This window comes from Falco rusticolus, chromosome 1 (genome assembly GCF_015220075.1).
Source record: "Falco rusticolus isolate bFalRus1 chromosome 1, bFalRus1.pri, whole genome shotgun sequence".
In the NCBI taxonomy this organism is placed as follows: Eukaryota; Metazoa; Chordata; class Aves; order Falconiformes; family Falconidae; genus Falco; species Falco rusticolus.
Window position 1 is genome coordinate 75918665 of NC_051187.1, and position 14532 is coordinate 75933196.

The window sequence follows — 14532 nt, forward strand, 5'->3', positions numbered from 1 at the left end:
TTATATCTAAAAACTTTATTTCTCCTTTTTTCTTTTTCTTTTTTTTTTTTCCCCTATCTGGCTTTACGTTTAAATATGACTAGCAGATTTTGCTTTTGACACCTTGTCTGGGTACTTGCTTTTACAAGAGTAGCTCACAAACCTCTTAAACTAGGTTCTGTGCATCGCTCAATTAGAAGCAAAAATTGTTTTCTGTCTTTTGGTTTCTCTGACTGGTTACTTCATTGAAGTATTTATTAAATGTATCTAAAATCTTATTGTGATATCTTTTTTGAATATGATACTTTCTGTGAGGTAGTTGAGGTCTTTATTGCTGCTTTCTTGGCCTTTTTGCTGCTCTGTTTTTCTCTGTGTGTGTGTCTTAGTAGTGTTTGTTCAAACAAAAGGTCAAGGAAACTGCATTTTAAATCCTGTACTTTAAAAAAAAACTAAAAAGCCTAGGACTGAATGTATCAGATTCATAATTGTGCATACACTTAACCTCTTCCTCACTGTTTCTCATCACTTCAGGAGCATTTGCAGTACTAATAAAATGGGAAGGCAAATAGAGAAATCTTGTTTCATATCTTATCATCTCGGATCCTTTATTCTCCCCAACACATGGGTGTTTTCCTACTCCTCCTGCATGTTCCTGTCACTTCTTTTTGTGAGCCCAAATGAATGCTTGTAGTCGTGATCATATAAAGTGTGTATGCTATACAGGTTTCCTTCATACACTTAGTGTGGGTGTTGCTTAATGCATTAATCCTTTGTTCGGTAGAGTTCCCATGTAGCTTTAATATTCATTTGTAAAACCCATAATTTCTTTTAAGCTTATATATTTCAAATGAATACTTTGCCTTCGTTATTGGTTCCTGTCTGAGAAACTGCTTTCAGTTTTCATTTTATCCTGTTCTCATTAGGTTTCCACTGTTCAAAGCACTTGGTAGTACCCAGCTTGTGTTTGTATTAAACAAAAAAAAAAAAAAAAGACTTACTGTGCATGATAACATAACTGTCTTGGGGCTGGCCCCCAATAACTGCGTGAACAGGTAAGATCTTAAGCTCAAAAGGCATAAAAGATTGTGATCCTTTGAAATACCAATTTTTTGCTTTGGTATTCCTCGTTCATGGTCTTGTTTTATCTGGAAATCAGGTGCTGTAGCTGTGACTGAAGATGAGCTGTGTGCACCTGGCCAGGGGGTGATAATAGCAGGCAAGGTGCTGAAACGCCCTTGTCCTGGGTAAATCCACCCTGCTGAGAGCTTTAATGTGTTAGCGTTGGTAGGAAGGTAATTCAACAAAGACTTACTCAATATGCACTCTATTGACTCTTTCTGCATGAAATAACTTCAATAGTTTGGGTTTGGTTTGGTTTTTTCTACTTTTTTTTTTTTTATTTTTTAAGGAAAGCAATGATTCCTAGCAGTTAGAAGAGCACTTAGAAAATTGAGGGTGTTTTATGTGATAGATGTGTATGATCCATTCTGTATGTATATATACACAACTAAAATCTTATGTGAAAGGATTATAATTTATGTGCCTTTATATATTTTAGAATTTGTGGATGGAAGTGTCATACACTGTCACTTAAAATGAGCTTTTTTTAAAAACAATGTTTGTCTAAAATGCATGTAAAACATTTTTCTAAATACGTCATCAGGCACTTTGCAACAAGTCAACAATGATGCACACATGATGTGTTTCAGTTGTACATGTTAAGGATATTAGAAAGGTTGGGAATCTATTGCATCCGTCATTGATTTGTGCTAGAATACTAGGAACCACAGTATACTCTGGTGGTCTATAAAATCTGTTGCATTGAAGCGATTTCTTACTTAGATTGTGTAAGTCCGTTCTTCAAAACCCTGTATGGATGTTGAAGAGTTTTTTGGGTTTTAATCCTTGATGTAGTCCAAAGACAAGGCATACATACGTTATTAAATCAGTGATGGCATCTTTCTTTTAGTGCTTAAAATTTTTAAGTGACAAATATCTTGCAATCTTGCTTGAACTGATCCTCTACTATGGATTAACTGCCTTTCTAACACCGTAACTGGTAAATTTCAGAGGTAAGGGACAATAATTTCATCCTAACATAGTATTGCATAGTATTCTTTAAAAAACTGAAATGTTTACTTTTGCAACATTTCTTATTTCTGGTCAAAACCTAACAAACAGTAAAAATGCCTGCCTATGCTGAAATGAATGCTAAATTTCCATTTAAGCCTACAGCAGCAAAGCTGGAATCTTACTGTATGTAGTCAATGTGTCAAGTAACGTTAAAAATCACAGAAAGTAAATAGTCTTTAGTTTTCATCAGCCTGTTTACAGCCTACCTATATAAACATCTGGTTTTAGACTTCTGTATTCTGAGTATTTTTCCTGGACTTGTAAAACATAGGTTTTACTAGTAAATGGAAATGACTCAAGTAATGTTTTGATAGCACCTTTAAAGCCTATCTGTTAATAATATGTGGGTTAAGCTTACTTTTCTAAATGCTGTGTGTGACTGTGAAATGTGTACAGGTCTTTATCAGTTTCATTGTACTGAGTCTTATTAAAGTGCTTAAATAAAATAGGTTTTAAGTGACAGCTTTAACCTGTTAAATGATAAGCTTGAATATCAAAAATGGATATTTCTGTAGCCCTTTGGCAGTTTAAATGCTTTCTGTAGTATGAGGACATATGTGCTGCAGACTTGTAAGTAAATCTACATCCTTTGCAGATCACAGATAATTTTTCCCCCACTTTTTTTTTTAGTGGAGCTGAGAAAATTAAAGGATAACCTATCATTTCATCCTTTAGCTCGTCTTAATCACAGAGAATAATAAAAATAAAACATTAAGATTTTATTAATAATGTCCTTGTTCCAATATCCACTGAATAATTTGTGTTGAGTGACCTGATTCTGTGTAGGTAGAATTAACTAAATTGGGAACTAAACCACAGAGCAGCCTGGTGATGAGCTGTGGTTTACAGTATCTTGGTGGCAGAGTAGGAACTACAGCCAAATATCAAGTACTAACCACCCTTTCATGTCCCTGTCCTGTCTTTTTTTTTTTTTTATATGAATGCTATGTGCCGCCTAAAACTTGTGTGCTTTCACTTGCCTATTTTCATTTGAATGACTGCAGTGCTTGTGCACCTTGAATAACTGATAGACTTTATTGGCTTATATAAATGCACCTGACACACAACAGCTAGTGAAGTCTAATTGTCATAAAAGATACATGAAGTGTTGCAAGATAAATGTTCCTCTCTTCTTGAAATTTTTGTATTCAAGACAGTGTAAAATTTGACATTAGAAAGACATGAGTTTTTAGCAAAGCTGGAAAATAAAAGCTGCTACTGACAGCATTTCCATTGCAGTATTCTTATGTGGGAGGAATACACATCAAGAGATTTTTCCAACTAAAAACACGTTTAAGAACAAGGGTGATAAGTTATAGATCACAGCTTCTTGGGGTTTTATGGTGGGTGCATTGACTCTTGTATAGTATTTGTTCTAGTGTTGAGTTGAATTAAAAGAGCGTTGTTAGTCCTTGTTCCAAAACTGCCCTAAATACTTTGAGAAAGTAAATTGACATGGCAGCCACAAAACTTAAGTTGTTCATGCTTTTGTCTTTTTACTTATCCTCTTGCTTATTCTTTAAGCAAAGAAAAAATATTGCTAGTTACAGGAACATTGATACTAAACTATTCTACATTTGATCTCCAAAACACTCCACAACCTGCCTTTCTGCCCTTGCCCTACAACTACAGAACCAACCCACAAACATAACTTTATTTATCTTTTATTTGTACTTATAGGTCACATGTGAGAGTACATAGAAGTGATAACTGAGCAGGAGTGATTGGGCAGTAGGTTGAAAATAGCAGCAGAAAGCCTTTCTTTCCCCTGGCAGTCAGCTCTGATAGAACAAATATTTCAAGATGCTTGCTGTGGTACCAGCATGTTTTATTTTCTTCTCTCAATGAGGGTGGTACCATAAGGCTGCACATTTTTAATTTTGCTTTTTGCTTTTTTACCTTCTTTGCAAAGAATATTATATGTTAATCTGCAATGTAATTACAATACATTAACTTTATACTGGTGTTAAAGAACCAATATGGGAATGCTTTACAGCTTTCTATTATAGTAAGTGTTCTTATCTAACTGACATTCATCTGAACAAGAAGACATGGAAAGGGTCAGAGCCTTCCTTGCTCCTATGTCTGACAAGTGGAGCAGGAGAGAAAGGAAGCTGCTATGCTTGTACAAGCTGCCAGAAAACTGCCTTTCTTATTAAGGCTTATATCAGTTTAGCAAATGACTTTCTGTAGTTTGCTTTTTGTGTGTGTGTGTAAATTCCACTTAATTAGCAAAAGCTAACTTCTGAATGGTGCCTCCTGTATTGGTTTATCCAGACTATTACCGAAATATTTGTGGTGTTCTCCTATCAACATGTAGAAACCCCTGAACAGAAAAAATTGCATTGCCAAGACGGTTGCTGCCAAAATTTTGATGCAAAAGAAGTTAATGGATGTGAAAGCACAGGAAGGAACAGGAGAGTACTGCCTTACCCAACTTTTCTCATTTGAGTGGTGTAAATGGATGAATACTGTTTCTTTCAAACAATATACTTTTTCCTGTAACTTCTTGTTTATTGTTAGCAGAGAGCCCCTGAATGATGTCTGCTGGTGTGAGTGGTGCCATCTAGAAAACAGGCTTCTGACTTGTTTGGAGTTCAATGCTGTGGGTTATATATCAGGGCAAGGAGATAAAGTGGTTAATTTTGCTGGGATGCTGTTTGCCTATTTTACAATAATATTTTTACAGCTTGAAAAGACCAAGTGCTAAATGAAAATTATTTGTCATTATGTGCCTTGTTTAGCCAGACAGCACGTTCTTATCTGGCATTAGTATTTTTCCAAGTGGAGCTTGGCAGACAAAACTGTGGCATGGTGAAGGAGAGAACCTACCTCATGGTTTGGTCTTGTTAAAATACATCCATTTAATGAAAGCATTGGCTTGTAGCCTGTTCTTGTTTGGAAATAGTCGCGGTACCAGGAATGTTAAAGAATGTAAGTAGCCCTGTTCTTCAGGAGATTTTTTTGTAATGGTTATTTCTTCCTTCCACCCACCTTTGGAAAAAAGAGCTAATGCTGAGTGGTACCTCAGCTAGCAGAGCTGCTTACTGGCTTTACACATTATTGCTGCCAAGATAAGGTAGAGACTGAAACAGGTAATTCATTAGATGCTTGAAAGCTTCTCTGTTTCCTGCTTTTGGAAATGGAGCTTCCTAACTACACTTTCTTGTGCTGTCTGTGCCCTCAGTATGCAGCTAGTGTCATGGTGTGTTTGGTGGCCTTGTGGGATAATGTACATACGGGTCACACTTTGGTGCTTACTGTTGTTTGTATTTTGCTAATTACAATTTTAGGTTGGCTGGTAAAGCTGTTAACATTGAGTCAGAGGTCTGTTGTCCTTTCTTACGCTTTCCCAACTTGAAGAGCGTGAGTTGTATTGATTTTTCTCTTTAAAATTCTTCCAAACTAATTTACGAAAGTCATCTCATGAAAAGTAGCAGTTCTGGCCTTTGTTAGCTTTTCCATTAAATCTATTACTCATTCATCAAGTACAGACACTGGGTGTCAGATAAAGCTCTCAAGATATTTTTTTTTTCTTTATGATTGACTGGTAGAGCAATATGATGCTTTTGAATAAAAAAATGGTTTAAGTCTGCATGTGTATAGTAGATAGGAAAGGAGAAAAAATTAGGTGCAAATGTGGAGTGAGACGCAAAATAGTGAGGTTTATAAGGTGTGATCATTGATATCTTCTGGATGCTCCAGACACTGAGGAGCTGAGCTTTCAAATGTAGTGGACATGTTTTAAAAGGCTGGTTAATTTCTGAAAACTCTTGAAAAGGCTCCATTACTAAATAAAAAGGCTGCAGAGTGAAAGACTGAAGTGCTATTAAAAATAAGAATAGTAATAGTACAAAAGCTGATCCATACTACGTGTTCCGTGTATGCTCATGTTTACTGTAATAAATATTCTATTGAGAAATTACTTCTGTGGAAGTAAATGAGCAACCGTAAGCTCTGTATGTCATCTTGTGGCAGGTACCAAATAACAAGTAATGGTAAATATGCTGAAGTACAACACTGAGATAGTGTAAATATTGTAATGAGTTAATTTCTACTGTTCTTCACAAAACACTCGTGTTGGATTTATTTAGATAGGATCCTTTAATTCTTCAACCATGCATAGCAATCATTTATAAAATACTTTCAAATACTGCGAGTAAACGATTTTCTTTATCAAATTAATTTCTAGAGGGCATGAAGGAAGAACCTGAAGTGATTTTTGAGGAACTGCTTGAGAGGGCCAAAGCTGGAGAACCAAAAGCACAAACTGAGGTAATTTTATATGTTCTTTGTCCAGTCTTGTTTACTCTTAGTTCCAAAGGTAGCACTGCTTGCTTTAGAACTACTATCTCCTCTTTGAACTGTACCTGTTTTGATCAAAACTATTCACAGAAAGGTGATGCCAGATGGTTTCTCTGCCTTGAGAAATGCTGCTTGCTTGGGTGTGCTACTGGTTTCAGGTCCAGCTCTTGTGTAAGCCTGTAGGACACACAAGAAAACGGGGAGGGTAAGCTGAGAGAATGGAGGAGGTACAGAGCTACTTTTGTGGTTTTGTTTGTTTTTACAAGCATATGCCAAACAGTTACTGTAGAGGTGTGCAGAGAGGGGCTATTAAATGCTGTTGGTTCAGCCCTGCGCTATATTAAAGATACCAGGACTCTCAGGCTGGACTTTGTGGAAGAAACTGCCATTGAGGTGCTTTAGCAGGAACAGAGATTGATAGATGTTCCGCTCTTACACCATTTCACTGTTGAATTAACACATTTTAGAATAAAAAATCCTCCTTGTTTATTGAAATTAGCTATGTTAAGTTGTGCAGTGGCAGATACAGTTGAATTAATAATGGAAGTTCTGTCCTTGTATGTATTAGCACTTTTGGTGCCCCTTAGGTTTTAGAAAAATGTAGCAATTTTATGCTGCATTCCTTTATCTGGTGTATTGGTCTAGTATAAATAGCTTAAAGTTGTTTAAAAGGGTTTTAACTCATGTTTAACTTGATTAGTTTTTTACTTGGGCATTCTTTTCCAGCTCTCTGATGGCAAAAGGGAGTGGTTATGGTCTCCTACATGCTTGGTGGTTTGGGTTTTTCCCCAAGGATCACCACTCTTTTCCTTTTAAAGCTGGTAAAAAAAAAAAAATAAATATGGCAGGCTAGCTCCCCACTGCATCTCAATTTGTTTGAGGGGCAAGATGTCCTTGGAGTTGTAACCCAAGACAGTGACAAATTCCTCACCTTTGAAACAGCCAGTGGCTTTGCAGAGGATGAAGCTTTAGCCTTGAGGGCGTCGCTGCTGTAAAACCCAGCTTTGGCTCTATTCCTCCACACAAAAGAAAGCAAACCCCATAAATACTCTTCCAAAAGCAAACCCCATAAACACTCTTCCAGGGTATAACTTCCAGTTGAGTAAGAAATACCTTATGTAATCTAAGTCTATGATGTGTGGATATGTATGTATATAAATAATATCTTTTTTTATCCTTCTCAATTAATTCCACCTTCCCTCCCTTCCTTTAGCTCTTTAACTGTGTACACTTTCTATTCCCACACAATAATAGTATTCTTGTCATAAAGAGATATCCAGCATGCAATTTTGCTTCAGTATGCACTCAACATGAACCGACTGCCTGAAAAGGAACCCCAAATACAGTAATTTCTTTTCTATGCAATCAGATTTCTTGCGACTTGTGAAGAGGGAATTAACTTTTAGTTTTTAAAACCCTAAAAAAATATTTCTTCCCTGTTGTTGAATACATCGCTTTAGTATCAGTTAGAAAAATCTATTTTTATTTCTTACCTTTGTAGGAGTATGAATGAGAAGCTGAGATGGCACTGTTGTGCTGTTTGCTAATAGTTACGAAGGCAACATGAGAAATCACTTGGTTCACTAGCTTGTAGTTATTACTATGAGTTTATTAAAAAATAGCCCTGCAATGACTATGGAAATAAATGCACTCTGAGTGGCTGTCAACCTGTATTACTGTAGCTTTATGTAGTTTCTTTATTGAGAAATAACTGTACAGCAATTATGTAAATGAGACACCCACAGCTGGAATTCTGTAATGGAGAAAAGGTAGCTCTGTGTCTTTAAGTGGAGGAGGATCTCTGCAAGGGGACTGCCTGAGATAACCACCTTGGTTAGCAAAGCCCACAGGTGAGAGCAACCTTTGGAGAAGTACAGTGTGAAGATCTGTTAAGTTATTACGAACTATGACCTTATTTCATGGTTTTGGCTCATGGGGAAAGAGAGAATCCCTCACTGCTTAAATGACAAATCTGAAGTTAACACCTTTCTTCATCAGTTCTTCTTGCTTTTTCTCATCAGTTCTTCCTCCTTTGATTGCTGCGTGCCAGAGCTTTGCAGCTGTCCTCAGTGGTTCCCTGTAGGAGCTTTGCTACAACAGTGAAAGGTGGCTGTTGCACAGGGCTTGTTCAGAGAGCTGGGAGACCTTCCAGTAGTATTTCATGGAAAGCTTTGATGTTTGTTATGGGCCTTGGTAGGTGGGTGGGTTTGCTATCAAAATTTTTAACATAGACAAAATCTTGTAATTTTATAATCAAAGTAAAGGGAAAAGATTTTCTGGTTGCTCAGATTTTGGGGGTGGGTTCAGTTTGTGTTTTGGTGGTGGTAGGTAGAATCTTAATTCTGAACTTAAATCCCCCCCAAAAAAAAAACCAACAAATCAAACAAAGACTAAACAATTTAAAAAAACCCACTAAACAAAACAAAAAACCCCACGAAAAAAATAACAACCCACAGGCAAGCAAAAAACCCCCCTTTCTATCATAAAACAGGTATATGCTATTGTTTTGCTTGTCCAGTAGCCTTGTGCAACATGACATATTCCAGAATCTGCTAGTTGATGTTGCAATATGAGTTTGTGTCCAAGAGGTCCTTATAAACTGAAGAGCTGCATCATTATGTGCTACTACTCTTCAACCTTTGCTCAAAATCTCAATGGCTATAAATATAAACATGCTCAAGAAACAGCTGTTCTTGTCAGAGGATGTTATTTACTGTGTAACTTGTTCAAGCAATTCCTTTCTGAAATAAATAGCTGAAGGTACATCTGCAGTTAGGTGATAAATTACCAGGCAATTGCTAAATTTTTTTTTTTCTTTTTTTCCCCTTCTCATATACTCTTTTCTTGATCTGCCACTATATCTGTGCACTGCCTATTGAACTCTGGTATGACTTTAATGATTGTTTACTTATGACTTTTGGATTACTTAGGTTTTTTTCTGATTTCTGTATGTCTTTTGGATAGCTTCACTGTATGTGCTATGGGTTTAATCATTATGATGTCTACCCAATAACTGTGTATGTAGAAGTTGTCAGAGCACTCACTTAGGTGTATGAAACCAGTTGAAGGGCTGGAGATGTGACCTTCGTGGGAAGAAAAATATATTTTTGATTATATCAGTGTGATTAACTTACATGGGAATATTGTGAATTATTAATCTTTCAGAGGTAGGCATTTAGTCACCTTTAATGGTAATACCAAAGGCAAAACTTCAGAGAAACTGTTCAAACAGGTTCTTTTCAGCAGATAATACTGTGGACTTATGGAGCTATACTCTTAAGGTATTGCATTAGTCACTCCTAGAATGTAACTGTACTGCCTCTCTGTTACTTCAGTGAGCCAAGCAAAACCATTTCCCAGATTCTTCAGGCATGCAGATAAAATGTCCGGGAGTTTTGGCCACATTCTGCCAGCTAATGTTTTTTTGCCTTATGGTATGATAACCAGAAGTGTTTCATGCTATTGCATAAATATATTTACTAGTATATTATCATATGTTTCAGTTTTCTTGAAGGAAGAAGAAAGGTGGTGTTTTTCTTATTGGTAAAACAGTAATACAGGCAACTGCTTGATAATTTCTGTAATCCTGAATAGAAGGGTTTTTACAGGCTATTTCGCTGAATTTCCTTGATGCTTGATCAGTATTAGTTTTATTCCATTCACTATTTAATCATGAGTTTGCTTTGACTTTTGGTAGCTAAACTGCTATGAGCCAGGGATTTCACTGCTGAAGCCGCCTCCTTTCTTGTCAAGGCCGTTTGTCGGTAGCTTCATCTGAATTTCTGAATGTCACTGGTACCAGGTTATTACACTTAATTTTTGTGTTTCTTACATGAGACTAGCAGTGTTGTCTGACCATTCTTATAGGAGGAAAAGAATTCAAGAAAACTTTTAACACCAGGAGCTTTACCTGATCCTGCTAAATGCCTGAAGACCAAAAGCAACTAATGCATTGACCTGGCTAAATGTGTTGCGATTCCTTCTTGCTTCCAGTTCTGGAAACTGATCTTTCCTTGTGGAAGATCAACTTACAGCTATGTTCTTCAGTACCAGCAGCAAATGTTTTGACCTTTTGTTCAGAGAGAATTTATTCTAGCTGAGTTCCGGGAGGGGGAGGGAGAGGGTGTAGTATATTTCAGAAATTGAAGGAATTCTCTTCCCTACTTATTCTAGGTGGGGAAACACTTCTTAAGATTAGCAGAAGAGGAGGATGAAGAACTTAACAATTGTAGTGCGGTTGACTGGTTCATCCTTGCTGCTAAGCAAGGTCGAAGAGAAGCTGTCAAACTGTTGCGTAGATGCCTGGCAGACAGAAGAGGTATGGGTTTTCTGAGACTTTATCTGAAATTATACTATATTCATTTTAACGCTGAAAAGAGGTGTTAAAATATAGTGGGAATGTTCATGTGAGTAGATGCTGACAGTCTCTTCAAACAGGTGACTTAAAAAGCACTGATTAACAATAGTGCTTATGAAAGCATTTATATTAATTATTTGCTTGAATTCCTTCATGGAATTCATGCTTGTTCCTCCCCTCCCCACCTTTCATTGAAGCTTCTTTTCCTGACTGTAAAGGTCATGTATAACCACACACCACCTACATATCTGCTGTTGTTTCATTCTTTTGCCCCTCTCCAGCCTCTCTCCTAATTGGTGATCTTCTATTGTCTTCTTTCACTTTAAGTTTCCTATCTCCTTCATGCTACTTCCCACACTTGAAATGGTCTTCTCTTGTCTGCCAACTATCTGAACTCTTATTTACAGGGAAAAAAAACAAACCCAACCCAAACCCAAGCAGAACAACTCTCATTAAATTCTTGCTTTTACATGTCACCCATGCATACTGCTGTACTTGAAAAGTTGAAGTAAGACATAAGGATAATGCGTGTCTTGCACAGTCTTTGAAGTACAGTGTACACTTAAGCAACGTGCTTAGATTTTGATAGCAGTGGTCATAGAAGGGCATTTGAGTAATTTACTTAAGTGGTCAAGATGCGAATGAAACTTGCCAAGTTTCAGGCTAAACTGAGAAAAATAAATTGTGGGCAGATCAGTCATTCCTGCATGGGTGTGGGATAATAGTATATAATGTATTTTTCTTTTCCTGAGGCATCACTTCTGAGAATGAGCAAGAAGTGAAAAAGTTATCATCTGAGACTGACTTGGAGAGAGCTGTGAGAAAAGCTGCCTTAGTCATGTATTGGAAATTAAACCCAAAAAAGAAGAAGCAGTTAGCAGTTTCTGAACTACTGGAAAATGTTGGACAAGTTGACAACGAAGGTTTGTTTATGAACTGATTTATGGTATTGATAAAATACAGACTTACAGACAGAACACAGCTAGAAACCTAAAGGGCTTTATAAACCATCAGGCATGAAACAACAGTGAATGTATGATCTACTTAAGCAAAAGTAACGGTGTTAACGAGACTAACTCTTTTTTAACAGCTGTGCTCTCTGGACCAATAAAGTTAGTTCATAAAGGCCTGATAACTTGTGCTATAGGTTGTGATTCTGTTAAGTGACCAAATATTAAAAATATCTTCATTTGACACTTGCTGTCCTTGGAAAATGATTTTTTTTTTTATGGCTTTGCTGTGTTTGATTTTTTTTTTTTCTCTTTAACAGTCATCCTGATGCTATCTTACTAGATATTTCAATTTATAAACCCAGTCTTTAAGAGACCTGGCTCGCTTTGCCATTACAGCAGTCTGTTAGCTATGTTGATGCTGTTCCCTTTTCTAATACAGTAATAGGCATATAAAAAGCTATATAGCCACTTCTTACCTGTTTATACATATGCTTTTCTTTTCCTGACTTTAAGGAAACACCATTCTCCAGATATTGCAGGTTGAAGAACATTCGAGTTATTGTTTGATCACTTTAATTGATTGCTTTGACTTTTCATAAACTTGTTATTGAACCAGGTGGTGAGAAGCAACCTGGCCCGGTCCCAAAGTCTGTGCAGAAACAGAGAAGAATGCTGGAGCGACTAGTGAGCAGTGAATGTGAGTGCATGCTGCTGCTTCCAGTCTTTGCCTGTGGTTTTGGTTTCTGTTATGTTTTGCTAAGCAATTTTGTGCTGGTGGAGTAAGAACGCATAGCAAGTTTGGATTGCTATAAACCGATAGTGTCAATTTATTATGTGTACAAGGTAAATAACTGATCTGCATGTGAACTCACAGAAGACGTCACCATTACAGTCAACTTGTCAGTGATCAGTATACTAAGAGAGGTTTGCATGTCACTTATTTTTATAGTCGTGTCCTTTTAGTACTCTACAAATCTATCCAGCAAAAAAAAATTTGCACTGTTTTTTTTAGTTCTGAACTGTAGTAAGCTTTCTGATTACAATAAGGACATTAATTATGCAATCATTTAGTGCAGACAGATCCCTTGTTTTTGTTTGCTTTGCTTCTGTTTGCCATTCCCTTATAATTAATGTTTATTTTACCATATTTATTCAAGATTTGATATAGGAAACACGTGCAAAGATATTTCTTTCATAGTTTAGGAGCAGCTTAGCTCATGTGGTGGGGAGAACTAAACCACTCAACACAGACAGGGTCAGATGTGTAGACCCAGATCTGTGAGTTTTGTAAGGTATGATGGGGTGGAGGGGCTGGAATTGAAATAAAGTTTTCCCTAGCTTTGCATACCGAAGAAATACTGCTATGTTGCTGAGCCTTCAGGAGAGGAGTCAATATAAACAATGCAGCATGTATAGGTTTTCAAGAACGTTATCTAACATAAGATTGGATTAATGATTGTTGGGAAAAATCTCACTTTCCTGAAATGCAGTAGATCATATGAAATAGTTCATGTGCAATTCAGATCAGCTAGTGAAGAGCATTTTTAAATGTTGCAAAGCGTGTTACTTACTAATATATCTGTAGTTGAGAATACAGGTAACAAAAGCATTATATGTGGATTAGTGAGTCGAATGTGGGGCTATGCAGGTTTAAACTCCTTGAAAAATTAGAGTTACATTTCTTTAGGTCACTTTGGCTTTTACCTTCAAGGACTGTGTTCATTAGACAGGTGACTTCTGAAAATAACATTCCTAAGAAGGGTGAAGTTTTATCAGTTTTACGTTCACTTTCACTGAAGTAAAAGAGGAGGAGGGATACATGCCTATGCATATGAGTAAGGGAGGAGGTGATGGGGAAAAACAGTATTTTGGAGACCAAGCTTCTGGTCCTGTCAGAACTTCTGTGAGAGTAAGTCAGCTGTTCTTGTGAAATTTTTGCCACTTCTGGAAAACAAGAAATAGTCCTTCAAGGATAAGACTGTTGTTTCGTTGTCTGGCCATTGTATCATTAGGCAGATGTATTTGGGTTCATTGGAGCTATGTTGCGTTGGCACTTAGTGGACAACAGTAGTGTTCATTCCATCCCTTAGCTGAACTAGCACATGCTGATAGTGTGAGTGCAAAGCAAGTAATTTTGTTCTGGATTCTTCAGTAATTCAAAAAGTGTCAGAAAAGGAACTGGTAATTTATTTTTTTTTAAGGCTTAACTGGCAGGTAAAATAACAGGAGAGTAAATGAACCTACATGTAAGCGTAGGCAGAAATTGATGTGCATATTTTTCTTCTTCTACGGCAGATGGGGGAGGCAGGGGAATTTGTCATAACCAAATTGAAGAAAAAAAATAATCTATGAATAATAAAGTGGAATCTACAACACACACTTTTTATATCAATTTGAGACACTTGGCTGACAAAATACTAATAACATTTAAAAACGAAAAGTTTTCATCAAACACTTAAAGTAGGAGTTAAGCTGTTACCTCTTCTCAACAGGGCTTTTATCTTTTCATGGCTGAACAAGACGGCTGTTAACTCTCCAATGTTTACTTCTCTGATCCACTGAGTTTCTCCATTTATCTTGCCAGTACTTGGAAGATAATTTTTAAGCCAGATATGTTACAGATATCTGATCTGGGCTATCTTTAATGTAGGTATAAACAGAAGGTTAGAGCTGACATTGTCAGTGAACAGTTGTTGCGTGCCTGGGAGTGTATATGTCACTACCTTTGATAGGCAATCTATACATAGTGAGTTAACAATTCCTTCCCTCTCAGGATGTCCTACGGTCCTGTGAAAGTGCCGTTAA

At 36.8% G+C, this 14532-nt stretch overlaps 1 protein-coding gene across 2 annotated transcripts in view; it reads left to right on the forward strand.

The window, feature by feature from the left end:
• The window catches only part of WFS1 (wolframin ER transmembrane glycoprotein), a 34003-nt gene that overhangs the window by 13343 nt on the left and 6128 nt on the right, over positions 1–14532 (forward strand). For both annotated transcript variants that reach the window (XM_037385191.1, XM_037385200.1), the window contains exons 3-6: positions 6305–6387; positions 10591–10735; positions 11527–11697; positions 12344–12424. In XM_037385191.1, coding sequence (XP_037241088.1) covers positions 6305–6387; positions 10591–10735; positions 11527–11697; positions 12344–12424 — 480 coding nt within the window. The remainder of the gene's footprint in view (positions 1–6304; positions 6388–10590; positions 10736–11526; positions 11698–12343; positions 12425–14532) is intronic.